We start from the raw sequence: 20,518 nt of genomic DNA, 5'->3' as shown, positions 1-20,518 counted from the left end.
CTGAACATCACATCCATGGTACACTATTTAATTACTAGAAGTATCCATTTCATAGGCATTGTTCCTCTGATTAATATAATATACACAAGGGATGGTAATTTTACTGTACTTAACCATCACATTATGGTTAAGCAGTAAAGCTAGAATTCGAATCCATGTTCATCTAACAAACGTTCTGTTTCAATTCCTCCTCTCCAGGTTTCCTCTATGATTTTTAATGAATTATCATGAATATTCTGGATCAAAGAGGAACTCCAAATTGGAAGAAACACTTGTCTTACTGAACCGTTTTAGATGAACATACCCATTTAAGTGCTTTTACATCTTGCTTAGAGGCAGTTCTTTCTGAGGAAACTGAAAATAAGCAATTAAATTGAATTATCTTGTGGGTGTTCACCTAAGGCCATACACATACCAGAGAAGTAAATGAAGATTTCAGCATCTTTCACTAGGGAGGAACATCTACACTGTAGTACATTTCCATTTAAAATAGAATAGCAGAGATTAGATCAACTTCAGATGTGTAGTTTTGTATTTTACAACATAGAAATATCTATACAATGGTATATGCCCCATATTCCTACCAATAAAGATACAGATGAGAAAATGTGCAGCGTATGTCATTTAAAATCACCTTCCATTGGAATAAACTGATTTTTTTATTAGTGTCAAATTGATAAATCAATATATCATGAAAAAATACAAAATGTAAGAAATAAAAATAAATTATTTTTTATCAAATTCATAAGTAATTAATACAAATTCCAAAATCTCTCAGACTGAACTATTTAGGACATGGTCAGTGGTTGTATCAATGTCAGACCTGTTCTGAATGAAAAAAGAATTTATCAATTTCAATTGGAACAGTAGATTACATTAATGGCTAACAATATTCTAAGTGAGGTCAAGTGGGGATTTGCTGTGATTTGTAATTGGAGTCTTCTTTCAACCTGCTCTAATGATGCTGGCCTCTTCTTCCTTTGTAATTGCATTGTGTGTATGCAAATTAATTTCTCTTAAGTGCTTTAGAATTTATTCTGTTAAATAGTCTCATTTCCAATACAGTTGATAATATTCTTTTGCTTTAAGCTTTTTCAATTTTAAACTCTGATTTTACCAGTTTTATTATATTCCATATAAGAAAGCAAAAGTGACTACATATATATATTATTGATCTATAAGTATGATCAATAATATATATTAAGTATTATATATATATTATGTTATACACACATCTGTATGTATATGTATATTGTATCTACTATATACAAAGTATGCACGAATCCATGGCAACACAGTCTTTCTTGAAGTATTATGGGCTAGTAAAAGTAACAGTAAATGCAACTGCTCTTAACCTTGATCTGCTCTCTCATTGGCCTTGAGAATAAAAATATATATAAATCATATTTTCCTTTCAAAATATGATATTTTTTCCTAAAGTGCACTTTGCTAAAGGTTTAAAATTCTTAGCTTAGAAGATTAAGTTTTTAAATTGAACAAAGACATTAGCACCAAGTTAATAATAAGACATTTACATTTCTACAGGAGTTTAGCTGAAGAATAAATTTACATTTTTTGTGTCACTGGTCATATAATCATTAATGTTTTAAGGGAAATGGTGAAATAAATGACTTTATATTTGGAATAATATGCATTTTCAGGCTGACAAGTTAGTATTGTCTTTGAATTTACAATGGAAATATATTTACCTGTAATAAATGTCATTCACAAAATAACAACTGACTTTATATCTATTCCTGTAGTCTTGTCTCAGGTAAGAAGATGACGCTTCCTATATTTGGCTTTTGATCAATTCTTCTGTGTTATATCTAGTTGAAGTAATTTGAGTTAGGGTTCTACCGAGTTAAGAAAACAGTGCGTTATATTAGATAAATAACTTAGAAAAGGTAAGTAAATGTGCATTACATTAGATAACTTAGAAAAATAAGATGATTTGTCTCACTAATTGAAAAAATATTGTGATAACTAAGATGTTTTTGCCCTCATTTGATTGGCTAACAAATACTCCTAGTTTATTTCACAGACACTCTTCCCGAGTTTACTGTGACAACAAGACCTAAGTAATAAAGGGCTCAAATGTAATACCTGTGTATTATATGCACTTATCTAATGCTTTAAGTTTTATTTTAATAATTGAGAGTATTTTAAAGAGTAGTATTAAAACAATAACCAGCTGGGATGCATAACTATTTTCTATTGTTTCAAATAGGACTGTACAACTTTAACTTTTCAACTAACAAACATAGTCCTTTTTTTCTCCATTCTGGAAGTCTATAATGTCAAGATAATGTCAGTGGAGCAGTTAATCCTGATATTCTAGAAATGGAGTGGGTGACCCGCCTTTGATGGTGACCTGCCCAGCCACATACCTTTGCTTTGGCTTAGCTAGGAAGCAAGAAGAAATACCAGAGGAGGGTTTCTGTAGACTAAAACTCTGCATTACCTACCTATCAATACCAGGTAGAATCAGCACCAGGACCTGTTCCTGTTATCTTGAGATTTCAGAATTGTTTTCGTATATTCCTTTATTCCTGTGGAATAAAATGGCTCTGGTTCTAGTTTTTCCAGTTAACATTATGAAGTATAAGTGTTAAATGAAAGAAAATGTTGTCTATATGTTTCTTTTTTATTTAACTATTTGTAAGATGTCAAGATAAAATGTATAACCTATGCTGAGTATCTTCTGTATGTACAGCCTTGCATCGGACTCTGTTTTGATAAGTTCTATGGAGATTGCTTCAGAGGAAGTAGAAAATGAAATTGCTGCTCATGGTTAATGTATGTGTTACTTTCCTGTTGATGGAAGAAAATACCATGACCAAAGGCAATTTAAGGAAGGAAGAACTTATTCAGTCTTATGGCTTTAAGGATTGAGTCTACAACCGCAGGGATGGTCAGCCCTTCTGCCATAGTAGCAGCATCACAAAGCTGATGGTCACATATTATCTACACACAGGAAGCAAAAAGAGGGAGGAGGGTGTAAAGTATGGTATGGATCCTAAAAGCCTGACACAAGTGATACAATGTACTTCCTCCCACAGAGCTACACTTCCTAAAGGTCCCATAATCTCCATAAGTAACAACCCCAACAACAGATCAAGTGCTCAAATACATCAGTGGATGAGGAACAGTTCTCATTTACACCACTCTATTTGGCCCCTCGGACCACATAGGCTCATGGCTTCTCATGGAGTAAAATGAGTTTAGTTCAACTACAAAGGTACTCATAGTCTTTATCAGTCTCAACGCTGCTCCAAAGTCAAAATCCTCTATGAATGTTAAGGTGATTTTTATAACTGCAACCTCTATAAATTAGAAAGATAGATGATAGATAGATAGATAGATACATAGATAGATAGATAGATAGATAGATAGATAGATAGATAGATAGATAGATAGATACATAGATACATAGATACATAGATACATAGATCTACAGAACAGTACATCATACATACATACATACATACATACATACATACATACATACACACATACATACATACATACATACATACATACTTCCACTTTTTCAACATATAGTGGCACAAAATAAATGTTAGCTACCAGAAAAGTAAAAATGGAAGATAATGTGAAATTATTGAGCCAAAGAAAGGTTGTAACTCATCAAGGTAAATACAAAATCCTGTCCCTCCACGTCCACTATCTGAGGCTTCAGTTTGAAATAACTTAAATGGCTCCTCAACACAAACTTTGCCCCTTATATAATGTCCATGCCTTTCTTGGACTGGTTCTACTTGCTTAATTCTGTTCTGTTTGGCAAATGCCTCACAGGTTGCTATCCTCAAATACTTGGAGTCTTAACAACAACACAAGCTTTGCCATCACATCCTCATTCAGTAACCTTTTGAATTGCCTTGTAGACACTCTGATGCTGACATAAACTGCCTGTCCTCCACACCTTTCTAAATTACCACAGGAAGAATTCACAGTTCCTTCTATACTACAGCTTCATGCCTGTAAAAGCCAGAACCATATTGGTGGGTGACACTGCAAAATCAGTTGCCAGTTTGCAATAGTTCCTTGCAGCTTTTGTGGGCTCAAGCAATTACCAAGAAAACCCCTTAGTTTCTCCCCTTTTAAAATTGAAGCGCTTTTCCTACCCTCTATGCTATTATGCCTACTTCTTTGCCAATAACCACAAGGTATGACTTGCCAGGCTCTGCCTGGGCTGTTCTTTCTCTACTAGCCAGCCCTGCTGGACAGTTCTCGTGATCTGATCCCTTACCTCATACTCTCTCCACCTACTCTCTCTGTCCCTCCTGTGGTCCTGCCTCAGACTTCAAGCCTGGGAATCAAAACATTGCCTGCCTCTCTCTTCTGCCTAGCTATAGGCTGTTGGCATCTTTCTTCAACCAATAGTTTTAAATTAAAGATCAAGGTTGTATAGCATCATTCAGTGTATGTCAGTATCTCCTAATCCCTGGGGGCAAGCAGACCTCAGGGACAGTATTTAGCATTACAATATATAGCAACAGTCCAAACCTCAACAAATTAATGCTTTGACTCTAAGAAGTATGGACAATGATTTCTATATCACTATACTTATTTATTACTTAGCTCTTCTAGATGAACAGTATTTGTTATTTACATAGTGAATAAAGACAATGTGCAGAATCCTGTTTTCTGCTTTAAAAGCTTATAATGAGCTATCTTTACAGTTATTCTCACTTTCCCTTTATAAGCCAAATTTCATCACGTTTAACAGGTATGCATTACTCTAATATGTTTTCTAGCTTCTGACACTTACTGAAGCTCTTAATATTGGTAGACATCATTTATCCATTTACATAGTATTTTAAAGATATCTTTCTTGTTTAGTAGGTATTTAACTATTTGAGTATTATGATATATGGACATCATTATATCATTTGAAATGATGTAAACTGTGGAGAATTTCTTAAAGGAAACAGTTTATTTCTTGTATTATCTGTATATTAAAATAATTATGATCATTTCTGGGTATTTGATTTCAATATAAAACATTGCATCATTATTTTCTGAGTGAGTTCATCAGACTTAGAGAAAAAGTGCTTGGATGGACTTCTCAATTTGAAGCACTATGAGAGGCCTCAATAGATATATTTGGAAATGAGCTTTTTTATCTGGTCTTTAGCACGTGGTAGAACATGAATGTTTCTAGAATTATTCTATCATCTCAGTCAAAATTACTGAAAAGCAGCAAAACAAAATTGCAAATACTAAGAATATTTTATATCGAATTTTGTACTTGAAAACATCTCCAAGATGTTTCAAAAGTGCTATTTTGCCTAAGAATAATATATTCTTGCACATGTCTAATAATGATAATAATACTGATTAATAGTAATGCTACATTCAGCAGAAACTTACCAATAGTCATTACTCCAGTCTGAGTTGTTTTAAGATTGCCAGCCAATTGTTCAGTTTCATTTGGCACTTATTTTATCTTAAAGTAATACTGTCATAATCTCTAAATCTCTCCCCTGCAAACACTTCGTGTATAGCATAACAAATGTCCTTGCACATTTATGGTAACACTGCATTTTGTCTACTTTTGAAAATGGATTTCTTTCAATAATTTGTTTTTTATTGACTTTACATCCTGATTGCAGCCCTTTGTACTTCCTCTCTACCCAGTCCTGACCCTACAAATCCCTCCACCCATTAACACCCATCCCCTTCTCCTCACCTAGTCCTTCTGGGACTTGATGTTTCTTACTTTTTATAAGGAAAAAGCAAGTGGAGCTGCTCCATCCTTCTCCAACCTTCCCTTTGACATCTCATCCAGGGAAAAATATCTTATACCTTCACCATAAACTTATGACACCAAGCAATGAGTATTTACCACAATCAGAGTAAACCACATACAAAAATGATTTGTAGAACATTTTATTTTCTACATCCAAGATCCAATATTGGATCTGGCATTTGGAGTGCGTCATATATAATTTTAAATGAGTAAATGTTTATTGAATTAAAATTCAGTTTAATGTTGTTTTATGAATAAAATCATCCTGGAATTAATTCTTCATGTAGAAGATAATATAGAGAGGACTTATATTATGTGAAGATGTGTAATTATGTATTGGACATCTCCTGAAAAAATGACAGTTTGAGCTATAACTTCTCCTGTGTCTAGAAAAGAAGCCAGCCTGGGATCTGAGAGCAGATCTTGAATTTGTCAATGCTATGTTCATGAGTAGTATATATAGTCTGTTTGCTTCCTTCATTTTTTCCTTCATTTCTTTCTTCCATGACATCTGGTATGCATATCCAGTCTTTATACTAAAGAGATAAAAATCCAAGAAGAGTAGGAGGAGAGAAACAGGAAAGACAAAGGAAGAACGATATGTAGCATCGAGCATGCAGCTCAGTGGTAGAGAGCTTGCCTAGCATAAACGAGACCTTGGGTTCAGGTTCAATACCATAATTGCAAATTTAGAAAAGAGAATAGCATATATATTTAATGCACTGGAGATGTTAAATGTGTTATATATTTACAATTTAAAGCAGGTAAGAACTGTGGATTTGGTAGCTTTAAATAGCTGTATACAATTTTACATCTGAGAATCACTTCTGGAGGAAGTGCTATCAACAGGACTAAAATTCGTGAGAGTTGTTTGAAACATTCTGATGTCTTTTACATTCTGGATTAATGGGAATAAGGAGTCATATCTTATACTGCTAGTAACATAATGTATTTAATCAGCCAAGTTTTAGTTTACTTAATAACTTATTGTTTTTCTGGATGTGAAGGCTCATACCTGTAATTCCAGTGCTGTGAGGGGATGAGGTCAGAGGATTACCATGAGTTGAGGTTAACCTAGGATACATAGTGAGTTCTAGGTCATCCCAAGCTACAGAAGGAAGGAGAGAGAGAAAGAGAAATACAGAGAGACAGAAACAGACAGATAGACACGAGAGAGAGAGAGAGAGAGAGAGAGAGAGAGAGAGAGAGAGAGAGAGAGAGAGAGAGAGAACTATACTTTGGTGTGGATCTTCACTAATTGAATCCTGTGCTTCTTTCCTGAATTTTTTGGGACAAGGATGTGAAATTTTTATTGTGAACTCCTGATGTTCAACACAAGTTTTCCACTCTCTCCTGCAATACTTGCCCAGGGTTTACTTTTAATTGTTCCTATCAATTTGTCTGTGGAATGTCCTATAGGCACAAACACTCTGCCTTCCAAATGAAGTGGCAGCTAATTATATATTGGATCCATTCTCATGGCTGACATGAGCATGAGCTCACTGCCTAGCTTTCAATTATTTTAAGGAAAATAATGGAGCATGAGAGAGTTGAGAAGCCAGGGTTGGAATCCAAAATAATACTAATTTTATCACTAAGTTTATCATTAGGAAACTAATTTTTTCCTTATTTTGAACCAAATCCTAATAAATATGGTAATAAAAAATTGTGTCATGCTGTCTGTGTACTACCTATAACCCTACCAGATACAAAGCACTGTAGAGGTATCTAGATTCACCATTCTAACAGAAAAACCATTGAACAATAATGTAGGTGTTTATAGGGTAGAAGGGCCCTGCCATGTGGACTTTTAGCATAGAGGCAGAGTGAATCAGAAGGTTTACTGGACAGTGGTAAGAGAGCTTCAGAGGATGATGGAAGATGCCCACGTAGCAAAGATGGCCATTGTTTTTAAGAAATATACTGGGCAGTGTGGCCTTTAAGCCACAGTAAGTCTTACTATCAACACCAAAATGTAGCATGAAGGAGCCTGGCTTTGTCCCAATTTTTGTTGTCATTTTCATGTGATTCTTTTATATATATATATATATATATATATATATATATATATATATCCCTGTCAACAGAGATTTAATTTTTACAAGTATGAAACTAAGAATACCTTTTTAACATTACAATGCTCACATTTTGGGAATATTTATCTTTATGTCAATATGATTATCTATGGATCATATCTTCCCAGGCCTAAGGGATTGTCAAATAAAATAAATTCATAATGTGTTTTCCAGCGATACCACATACTGACTAGAATTGAGTGATATTATTATGCTGTAGTACTTTTTACTGTGTAGAATTGATATTCCCAAGATTCATACAAGGATTCACAGTCTATTACAGTCTATATAGAATTATATTAACAGTGTTAGGTTTGGGTAGTGAAGTCACAGGGTCAATATTATTTAGTGACATGCCATATTTTTAGTATTTTATAAGTTATAAACCCTTTAAACTAGTAATATAGTTAGTTACATTTGTTACCAAATCAAAATATTCTCTAAATCAAAATCTAAAATTCTTTGGTAAAATAACTCTCAGAGTGGGCGTCTTTACATCTCAGTTGCTAACTGAAAGAACTTCATGTTATGTTAATATTTGCTTCAACCAGATTAAAAGCTTTCAGATAGATCCCTTATGCCATTTACTCATCTATCTAATCCCTCTGCTTCTGTACTGTTGCTATTTGCCAGGTCATACTTCTGCTCCTAAAGGAAACTCACCCTGACCTTTCCTTCCAGGCAAAGCTCACCACATTTCAGTTGGTGCCTAAGTATGTTTATCTATCCAAGGTTGTCAGTGCAATCCTCACCTCCATCTAAACCATGCCACCAGGTTGAAGACCTACTAGATCATGGGTTACTACTAGCTACCAGCAAAACAGTATCCAGCAAATCAACAGATAGGCCATTTTAGTAATTAAAAATCATATGGAACTTGTGGTAAGTCCTAATGTAAGTGAAATAACTAAATAGAAACTAATGATAGTAGCCTAGGAGAAAGCATGAGGGTTTTTGTTTTGTTTTGTTTTGTTCTTGACAGATTGGTGACTAAACAAAACAATAAGAGTGACTAAAGTTTATTGTCCTGCATCATCAGTCAGCCTTGTTGACCGTCCCCTCTTAACTGTTGCTTAAAACATCTTCCTTTCTCACTTTACACCAGACAGGATCTAGGGAGGACCTTTTTCTCCAAAGTTTCCTTTGGACTTTCTCCTCCTAGCAGCCCTGACAAGTCCAGACTCCTGTGTTCCCCCTGCAGCTTCTCTGAGACTGGTGCTCCCCAAGGTTGCTTTCTGTGTCTACCAGGCAAGCTTGCTTTACTTCCTCAATGACTCCCCTTAAGCACGGAGCTCTCAAAGGTAACCTCCCACTGTTTCTCAAGATTCAGAACAGGAAGTGCTGTTAGGTCAGGCTGTGACATGGAGTGTTGTCTGGCAGGTCAGAGCAGGTTCCTGGGCAGCAGGGAAGCCCACTGTGGCAAATTTCTGAGCAAAGGACTCTTGCCTTCCTTCCAGCAACTAAAAGGACTCAAAAGACAGCAGCTCCTCTTCCCATCCACTTTCCCGAAGTTGGTCCAGAGCGGGGCACACTAGGCACCTGTTTCCAGAAACCTGCCATGAGTATTGTACCCCTTGTCTTTATTCATGTGCATAGACCATAGAAGGAAGAGCACAGTAAGATGGTTCATTTTCCCTCTGCATACTTTAGACATGAACTTGGAACATATAGTTGAATGTTCTCTAGTAATTTTACATCATGGTGTTTATAAAAGCACCTATAAAAGCACTTCTAAAAGTTGTGAATCTAGATCAGCAGTTTTCAACCTGGGGACTATGATTTCTGGGGGACGGGGGGGTGTCAAACAAGCCCTTTCAGAGTAGTAACATATTCGATATCCTGTGTAGTAGATATTTACATTATAATTCATAAAAGTCACAAAGTTACAGTTATAAAGCAGCAACAAAAAATGGTTTTATGTTTGGGTCTCACCACAACATAAAGAACTGTGGTCTCAGCAATCGGAGGATGAACCACTGATCTAGATCATGAGCAATATTATTTCCGGTACCCATATTTTATCTCTTCCCTTTTCAGAAGGATGATGACTACGAGTGGAGCTTCCCGTAGGAACCTTGCCTTAGAATTAATTCTCAAGGCCATTCAAACTAATATGGTGACAATTACCTGAGTTTGTAATGCACACAACATCTCAGAGCATCCTTAGACAAATTGTTCCCTAGACAATGATGTATACATTGATACCTTCCTATAACTGTCTAGAAGCCTTAGCCAAAGGAAATGGTTTGCAATCTTGAGAAACACAGTGGTTTGAGTTGCTGTAGATTTTTAGAAAATGCCAGTGTCTTTACAGAATTTTCAGGCACCACATGCAGCCTCTACAAGGGAATGTTTCTCTTTCACTGCCACAATTATGCGAACTTTTGCAGTGCAATTACAAGCGACTTCAGAGTTCTCTGTGATAGACTAATAGCTACTGACCTGCTTCTGCCGCATAGAACCTCCTCATACACTTTTCATACCATCTGTGGCGCTCTGCTCTTACCACGGGTAGGCATTTTTCTCTACATAGACTCATCTTTGGCAAATCATTAATAGAACATCAAAAAGATCCCATCTGTTAGAGTTACATATGGTTAAGATCAGAATTATCAAATATCTCATTTTTTTCTTTATTCCTTCCCCCCCCCCCCTTTCTTATCCTCACAATAAATGTAGTTGTCAGCAGGATAAGTTCATGTGCCGGATAAGGTCACAATTTCATTTAGTGACAACTTCCAACAGTAGGAACTTACAAGGTTCGATTTATTAAAGAGTCAGAAGGGATAAGATCACTGCTTGGCCAGGCTGATTTATCAGAGTTTGACTGGAGTACTTGAATAGGGAATGTCGTATTTCAAGTTTATGTTCAAAACAGTAGTTTAGTGTGTGTTGTGACTGTATGACTCAAAAATTGAGACAGGGAATTAGAAAAGCTATCCTTATATGGCAATTTGTTGCCATCACCTAACAGCTATCATTTTCTGAGTCAAACAATGCTTAGGGTTTCATCAATATAGCATAAAAGAAATGGAGCTGTTTGTCTTAGAAGGAAGATGGGACATGCAGTTATTAGTGCTGGAGGAAACTGTTTGGTGGCAAGACTGTGGTTTGGCTTTATAGATAGTCGACAGGGAAGTGTCCTAACCTTCCTGTGTGTCTGGCAGGCAGCTGTCAAATGGTTAAACCTTAACATAGCAAAGAGCATTGCCATACTTTGGCCACCTTGGCTGACTTTGAAAATGTCTCAGAATCTTTGACCGCTTTTTGAACTCAGCATGACTTCAGGGCTGTCCATGTTTGATACCATGATGTATAATGTTTTCCAACTATGAAGAAAATATAAATATGGGTTCTGAAGCTATAGCCTTCTGCTCTAGTGAGGCCTGATAAACATTACAAACCAATTCATGTGGTCTGCTTTGAAATTTGGTTATATATTTAAAACTAAGTTTAAACCAATCCAGAGTTTATTTTCAGCAAATGAAATAGGATCTTCTATCATCTCATTTATTTGAAACCCCCATCTTGTATGAAAGCTGAGCCCACAGTTAAGAAATGTTAAGTAAAATACCACATATGCTTATGTTACCAACTTGATGCAGGATTTAGTTGGAGCTGAATTCAGCTGATTGTGAATAGTGATGTTAAAAGTCGACATTTTCCCCTTCTTTTATATTCTACTATTTTTATAGACTTTTGTTTCTAAAGAGGCATTTTAAGACATCCTTTTAATGGAGGAAGCAATTGAAAGCCCCTTCACTGACAAAAATTTGAGGTCATTTCTGGTGACTGAAATTATTTTTTCCACTGGTCAATTTATTTTATTTAGCCCTAAAACTGGATTGATATTTTTAAAGCTATGGGGTATTTAGTAGTGTTTTGACTTAGCTTCTTTTTTTGAAAGTGGAGCTATCATAAGCCTTTGAGTAATCACAGACTTTTAAAAGTATGCATTATCAAGAAGATAAGAGAAACAGCCCTCAGCACTAACAATATTATCTTTTACCAAAATTGATTAGAGTGTCCTAAGTGTCTCGGATACTTTCTGTGAACCTACACAGTATGTTAAAAAAAAAAAAATAAAGGCTTTGTTTGGAAGAACAACTACAAAAATATGAACAAGACAGAGAAATACAAGCATCATTTTGCTGTTATCTCTATCTTTCTCACATGAGGTGTGACCGTGAGAGCAGCGGGAGACTGATCAAAGGAAATGTGATTATTGTAAAATAAAGAGAAAACACACTAAGACAATTCTTTCTCATATGAAAGTCAACTTTCAATGTCCTACAGTTGACACCTATCATATTATGAAAATATGTTTATAATTAATGTTGTTCGATTTCAATAAAAACTTTAAGTACCACAAATCACAAAGCATTGTCTACCCAGAGATAGACATTTTAAAACTCTGTGGGATTCACTCGTTCACATTTTTGTTGAGGTAAAAGGAATTGTGAAACAGACTCTGAATGCAGTACGGATATGAGGAATAAGTCAGTTTTTGAGTTCAGAGCCACATGATGAAGGAAAACTGCTTTTGGGCTTGATCGTGCAACATTAATATGGTATGTTAAGACGAAAGCACAGTGGTGTTCACTGGGTATCAGTAAACAATTCCCAGAACAGGGTAGGCTCTGAGCAGATGAGGAAGAAGGGATGATAAGGAAGACTGTCCTCTCTGTGGGAATAACAAAGACATCAGTGCAGCAGAACCCTTCACTAGGACAGCCTCAAAGACGGAGTGAGGTCTGGGCAGAGACACTCCCTTTCAGAGGTCAAAAGAAAGCGACTGCAAGATCTTGTACAAAAGATTAGTGGAATTTTAATAACCTTATCCTGGCAGAGATGGTGCCTGCAATGGATGCTGGTCTGTCACTTAGTCTGAGTTGACAAAAACCTGAAATCTTCTGATAAGAAAGGCAAATCTGGGAGATGTGAGGAAGAAGATAGCTAAAATATGAAGTGATTTGGATAGAGGAGACAAGGAATGATGTAATGCAGTCACTGGTGGACTTCGGGTAATCATTTGGTGAAGTACTAAATATTTGTTAGGGTTTTTGAATAACAATAATCATTGTTTATTTTTTGTTTTTTATTTTTTTGTATGTAGCAGCTGAAATTCAAAGTGTTAAATAATTTCCCATGGCTGCCATGATATTCCCATGACTCTTTCACCATCCCGTAAAGAACCCCTCTTAAGCCTTTCATTCCATACTAATCCCTTCTCTCCAGAGACGCGAACTTCACCTCGCCGCCAGTCATTATTTTCATAGAGTTTGATCCTTCTTCCACCACATCGTTACGCAATCCCTCAGCTTCTCAACAGGCACGTGGCCAGAAGGTCTGGGCTCGCACATTGAAAACCTGAGTTCCATCCTTAAAATGTTCTTCTATTAAAATAAAGATAGCAACGCGCTTCAATCATTTTATTATCCCACCCATGCAGACTCCATAACCTATACCACGTTCCAGGCCCACGTTTATGTTGTTGCTGCTCTGTGTTCGAGCCTTGCTTTTTGTCGAGGGCTTAATAGATTTCAAATCATTTTTTGTAGAATGAATGAGTACATAAAGAAATGAGCCCCAGATTAGGTATGCAGTTTAGCTTTCTTCTACACTTCAAGTGAAGCATGGATTTCATGACAATCTGGTTGTAGTACTGGGTCTATCACTCAGAGCCTGATAAATCACGGGGAAATAAATTCTGTTAACAGGCACCATCAGAGTTGGAAAACACCTTACTAAGTAGTGAGGGCTAGTTGTTATCGTAAGAACTTTTTAAGGATTATTCAGTTGATTATTGAACAAATTGGAATAAAAACACCTTACTTTTAGTGAAATAATACTTCACATAATGGATATTAATATTAAAAGTAATTAAAATATCATACTCCTAAGTAACATGTAAGGTAATATAATTTCCAGTCATCAATATCATATTTTTATTGTTTCTTGGTACCTTGTGCTATACTGTGGCTTTTTATAAACACAGTTACAAATAATTGATTTATTTTAATCTATTTTTTCAACAACAAAGAGTTCCCCCCAAACTTCAAATAGCTTCTGAGTAAGCAAGGAAGGAGACTGGTATTTGCCTGCTTGTCTAATAAAGCAGAAGGGCTTTAGCTGAGAGCTCAGACAGTTACTGGGCATTTAAAAACTCACCAAGTATTTTGGCCTGTTTGAAAATTTCAATACATAGTCAGAGACATCTGACAACTTAGGAGGTATTTGGATATTACTTTATGATCTGGTCTAAGTTTCTAGTTCTTATTCCATTAAAGACAGTCCTGATTATTAATCCACAGGTGTAGATAAGAGTCACTGTTTGACTGAGGCTGAACCCTTTCCAAATGAAATATGTCAAAAGCAGAAAGACAGGATGAATTACTTTTCAAGGAGGGTTTCAAAGATTTTAATGATTCCTCTGGAGTCAGAAATGATATGGCTTTTTAAAATGTGTAAACATAAGCAAATTTATTTGAACAGCATTCTTATGTAAAATGAAAACTCTTAGTATTTAGATGAAGGCATTATTTAAATGTTAACAGTTGAAAATTTTTAAAATTCTTATCTGAGAGAAATTAGATATTTTCTCTGTAAATACAAAATTATTACCCTTAAAGGTTTAAACAATTGATATGCATAAATTGAAAGACATTTTCTACACAATTTTTTGACATTAAAATAGATTGCCAGAGGAGTTCCGGGGCATGACTCCATCGGTAAAGCCCTTGCCTTGAAAATAGGTTGCTAGCTTTGCTTTGTCTTTGACAAATTTTCCAGGGAAAGCTGCTGATACCGATGTATTAATCAAAAGTATTGTACAAGGGTTTAAAACTCTTTCAGAGGAAAATCTCAGAAGTGGGTCTGTTATTCTACATGTCAAAAAAATACTATTATATATCCATATTCTGAATAAACATGAGTTTAGCATGTAAGATCTAATGTTGTTTTCCACCAAGGTATTCTTTTTATAAAACTGTCTTTAAGGTATGGATTGATATTCCTCACTGCTGATCATTCTTGGTTCTGCTCTGCTTTCATAGAACACACTGTAGGATATCTCTCTATCTTGATATGATGAAATCTTTTACTCTTAGAACAGTAGCCAAGGGGAGGGCATGAGGAGAAGGGGCTATGTACATCAGTGCCTAAGGGTAGAACCTGAAAGTATTCTCAGGGAAGTGTAATTAATTCTCTTTATATGAATCCTGAACACATTGAATATGTAGAGCAAATGCAAAACCAGTGTTATTGTTAGGATGTTTGTAAGAGTCCTAATCACCTGTGTCCTCACATCTGCAGGAGAGCTAGAAGTGTTTCAGAGAGATGGAGAAAGGAAGATTCAGAGCCGGCAGCAACTTCCAGTGGGAACAACCTGGGGCCCTTTTGCTGGGAAGATGGACTTGAACAATAATTCCTTGGTATGTGGACCTTCTAAGATGTTTGAATACTCTTATTTGTCAATCTTTTTGTCTGTTTGCTTCCCAGTTACATTTCAGGGGAAAAAATGGTTGGATTCTTGTTGATTTTATGGGTTTCAAATCATTTTCCAGTGGTTTGTCTCTGATTACTACAGGAAAAATCCCAAAGGAAACAACTTAATCATGTCAAATGGTTGACTAGTGAGTTAACTTACTAGCCCCTGCCGTATCTGCTTAGCCAGACTTACTTAGTCTGTTCAGACGTAATGCTGTGTGCATTGACCTCTATTTGTTAGAAGACACAAATTGTAGGTGTGCACAAGCAATAAGATGCAGCTCTGCTGTCCTTCTGTAATCCTGCCTGGAACTGTAAGGGCAAGAGTCTATGGCCAGCATTTTAAATTATGCTCACAGTTTTAGAAAAGTCAGAAAAATCTCCTGCTTGTTACTAAATGGATGACTGATTTCTCAAACCACTAAAAGGTACAAAAGGCAAGAGGTAGACTTCCCAGTGTCCCATCTCACCTAGAGGTTTCTACTTGTTCTCTAGCACTGCTTGACTGACATCTGAAAACTAAGATAGCAATCATACTTAAACCTGCCACCAGACGCCACCAAAATATTTCATCATTTCTTGGACATCCTGTCAATAGTTTCTGTCATTGAAATGACACCTGTAGTTCATTTAAGAACTAGTGAAGTTTTTCCCACTTATTATATAAAAGTCGTATCGATATTAAAATGAAATATTCTATTAATCTTTATGCACACACACACACACATTATATACGCATACACACAAGATGGTAGCTTCCTGATATTTTACCATCTCTTGAACAGTGATGTATCAAAATAAACCTACTTTGGAAGGTTGAACTGCTTATTCTTTCCATCATGTGTGGCTTTAACACATTTAACCATTTCAAAAACTATGCTGTGCCTCATTGAATTTTTTTTAATAATGCAGTTTATATTTGAAGGGTTCAATAATTTTGCAACTATGTAAGGCAACTCAATCTTCGGTGGTACTAGATCAGCTTTTGCTAATAATTCTCCACAGAAATGACTTACTAATTCAGTTTATGCTTTTGAGAGTATAGATCTCTAATTATTTGTAAGCAACACCTTTTTAATTATAGAATTTAGATATTTTACTAAAGTATACTTTTTAAATATTTTTCCCTTAGAAAAAAATGTTCTCTTCCAGAATATAATCAAGCTTTATGTGCTTTTATGTAACCTGTTCTACTACATGAGCAGGCTGATCATTGCTCAGCAAGTACCAGGACAGAGCGGATGCTTATTCAAAGGAGACTATATATAAATGTGAGGGCTGATGAGTTCACTTACCCATCCTAATAAGTCTGGATTTATGGTTTTGGTTTTATAGGTGAGAAAGACGAAAATTCTGGCTATCCAGAATTTTTAAGTTTGTTTTTTAAATTTTCAAGAATGTCTAAGTCTTTCCATGCTACCTCTTCAGTAGAATATCTAAAGAATATTTTTAGCACGATTTAAAAGTAAAAGAAAAATTTGTTTGCTTCACCTTGGACAAAACGTTGCCTATGGTACTTAGACTACTTAACAGTTTGTAATTAGTCAAATATTTGTGCAATTTTATTGCATCTTTAGACTTTGGACAGTACTTTGATATGTTTTCCATAACATGAAGATAAATTTTTTTATCAAAATCATATAGCTTACTAACCCTTCATTACAGAACTTGGAATCAAATTTGAATTAGAACACTCTTTAAAACTAGTTTGCCAACCAATATAATGTTACTCTCCTAATACTCATGATGTTGGCTCAGGCATTCAACACAGTAATTAATCCAACACAGTAATTAATTGAGTCACCATGCCAGATGTCAAATCCTTTTTATATCTTTCAAGTCTCCATCTTGAAGTGTGTTAATATTATTCCACCTTCTGTGGTAAGCCTTTGCAGACCGTGCATTTGTGTGTATATAGGATGTTCCAAAAAACATGCTTCTCTTTATAGAAAAAACACAAAAACTGATTAGACAAGAGGTTATTCTTGGAATAATGTAAAGGACTGAATATATAAATAGATTTTTCTCTTACCAATAGCCTCTTATCTTGGTAGATGCTTCATGCTGTAAAGGTTTGATAATAGCAGCAACAGCATTGTAAATGCATGTATTGGGCCAGGTATACTGTACACGAGAGAAAACAACACTTATCTCTGTAATAAAGTATTGTAGAGGGAAAGATGTACACTTTAGTAAGTTAAATCATTAACTTCTGGGAAATTATTTAATATCACAATCCAAGTTGCAATCTCAGAAATGTCTATAATGTAGAAATAATACCACTTGGCTTATAAGGATTTTGTGAGACTGTAGAAGCAATCATGAATTATCAGCGTATATCTGTTCCTGGTGCTTGCCTGTCACCTGTACAAATGGATCTATTGCAATGTAACACATTAAGAGCTTCACAGAGCCTGTCCTGGACTACACATGTAACACTGTTGACTGTGGTGTTTAGAGACATTACATTTTAAATGTAGCTCTTTGCCAAGTGACTATGATTCTGCATATAAACAGAACCAACAGGATGTGTCTGAGTATAGAGACTTGTTACAAGGACTGTGCAAGGCAAGAAGAGGGCTTTGTAAGTCCAAAATTGGTATTGTGGGTTGCTAAACTAAGATCAAGAAGAGTTCTCGGTACAGTTGAAGGTTGTCTTTTTCTCATGCTTGGAATAGTCAATCTACTTGTTATATTTAGACTGTTAATTTATTGAATGAAACCTACCTATATTATGGGGTGTTATTTCCTTTGTTCAGAATTTATTAATTTAAACACCAATTCTGGTTTAAAACATCTTCTGAGTTAACAGATAAAATTAACCATCTCTGTAACTCCTTTCATGGGTATTTTGTTCCCTATTCTAAGGAGGAATGAAGTATCCGGCTATTGCTATTTCCTCTTCTTGATTTTCTTGTGCTTTGTAAATTGTATCTTGGGTGTTCTATGTTTCTGGGCTAATATCCACTTATCAGTGAGTGCATATCTAATGACTTCTTTTGTGATTGAGTTACCTCACTAAGGATGATATCCTCCAGATCCATCCATTTGTCCAAGAATTTCATAAATTCATTGTTTTTAATAGCTGAGTAGTATTCCATTGTGTAAATGTACCACATTTTCTGTATCCATTCTTCTGTTGAGGGACATCTGGGTTCTTTCCAGCTTCTGGCTATTATAAATAAGGCTGCTCTGAACATAGTGGAGCAGATGTTCTTATTACCAGTTGAAACTTCTTCTGGATATATGCCCAGGAGAGGATTGCTGGATCTTCCGGTAGTATTATGTCCAATTTTCTGAGGAACCTCCAGACAGACTTCCAGAGTGGTTGTACAAGCTTTAAATCCCACCAGCAATGGAGGAGTGTTCCTCTTTCTCCACATCCTCCCCTGCATCTCCTGTCACCTGAATTTTTTATCTTAGCCATTCTGACTGGTGTGAGGTGGAATCTCAAGGTTGATTTGATTTGCATTTCCCTGATGATTAAGGATGTTGAACATTTTTTCAGGTGCTTCTCAGCCATTCGGTATTCCTCAGGTGAGAATTCTTTGTTTAGCTCTGTACCTCATTTTTAATGGGGTTATTCAAATTTCTGGAGTCCAGCTTCTTGATCTCTTTATATATGTTGGATATTAGTCCCCTATCAGATTTAGCATTGATAAAAATCCTTTCCCCATCTGTTGTTGGCCTTTTTGTCTTATTAACAGTGTCTTTTGCCTTACAGAAGCTTTGCAATTTTATGAGGTCTCATTTGTCAATTCTCAATCTTACAGCACAAGCCATTGCTGTTTTGTTTAGGAATTTTTCCCCTGTGCCCATATCTTCAAGGCTTTTCCCCACTTTCTTCTCTATTAATTTCAGTGTCTCTGGTTTTATGTGGAGGCCTTTGTACTTAGACTTTGTACTTAGCTTTGTACAAGGAGATAAGAATGGATCAATTCGCATTCTTCTACATGATAACTGCCAGTTGTGCCAGCACCATGCCTTGAAAATGCTGTCTTTTTTCCACTGGATGGTTTTAGCTCCCTTGTCAAAGATCAAGTGACCATAGGTGTGTGGATTCATTTCTGGGTCTTCAATTCTATTCCATTGATCTACCTGTCTGTCACTGTACCAGTACCATGCAGTTTTTATCACAATTACTCTGTAGTACAGCTTAATTTCAGACAAACTTTGGAGCTAAGACAAAAGGATGGACTATCCAGAGACTACCCCACCCAGGAATCCATCCCATAATCAGCCACCAAACCCAGACATTATTGCATAAGCCAGCAAGATTTTGATGAAGGGACCCTGGTATAGCTGTCTTGTATGAGGCTATGCCAGTGCCTGGCAAATACAGAAGTGGATGCTCACAGTCATCTATTGGATGGAACACAGGGCCCCTAATGGAGGAGCTAGAGAAAGTACCCAAGGAGCTGAAGGGGTCTGAAACCCTATAGGTTCAACAACAATATGAACTAACGAGTACCCCCAGAGCTCGTGTCTCTAGCTGGATATGTAGCAGAGATGGCCTAGTTGGCCATCACTGGGAAGAGAGGCCCCTTGGTATTGCAAACTTTATATGCCCCAGGACAGAGGAGTGCCAGGGCCAAGAAGCAGGACTGGGTAGAGGAGCAGGGCGGGGGAGGGTATAGGGAACTTTCGGGATAGCTTTTGAAATTTGAAGTGTATATAAAGAAAATATCTAATTAAAAAAAAAGTATTAACAATCTCAGGGTTTCGGAAGTCTATGACATCTTGGGAGTTTCCTTTCTGGTCTGTGACATTATGCACCTCAAGAATTGCTTAGCAATTCCAACACTTTCACTTCAACACTGCTGGATAATATAAAGTGGTGTTGTAGTTTCTTATATTGGTGCTTTTGAAAGTCTTAGGATTTTTTTTCTTATGACTTTATTGATTCAGAATATAAAGGACTGGCAGCAGAGTAGTCTTTTAAGTCACTTTAAATTCTGACCAATATCTGCCCTGAAGAGGGAAAGTATGTACGTATTATGCCTTTGATAATTTTTATATCCTTCCAAATACAATGATCTTTGTGATAAGCTAAATCTTTCATCAATATTAGTACATGGTAGTAACTAGTACCGTCACAGGTCAATGCTAATTTAAAAGGTTGAGTATCTAGAATTTTTGTGGCATTTGTACTATCTTGCTTGTGAATGCACTCACTGTCCAC

The 20,518-nt window shown here is 36.0% G+C and overlaps 1 protein-coding gene across 3 annotated transcripts in view; it reads left to right on the top strand.

Moving 5' to 3' along the window:
• Positions 1 to 20,518, top strand: part of Zfpm2 (zinc finger protein, FOG family member 2) — a 446,087-nt gene that overhangs the window by 206,669 nt on the left and 218,900 nt on the right. For all 3 annotated transcript variants that reach the window (XM_085831847.1, XM_021183129.2, XM_021183128.3), the window contains one exon: positions 15,163 to 15,281. In XM_085831847.1, coding sequence (XP_085687973.1) covers positions 15,163 to 15,281 — 119 coding nt within the window. The remainder of the gene's footprint in view (positions 1 to 15,162; positions 15,282 to 20,518) is intronic.

The sequence above is a fragment of the Mus caroli genome, unplaced genomic scaffold (genome assembly GCF_978045245.1).
Source record: "Mus caroli unplaced genomic scaffold, Mus_caroli_1 scaffold_16, whole genome shotgun sequence".
NCBI lineage: Eukaryota > Metazoa > Chordata > Mammalia > Rodentia > Muridae > Mus > Mus caroli.
The sequence above is the reverse complement of the archived record's forward strand: the minus strand, read 5'-3'. Positions and strand labels throughout refer to the sequence as shown.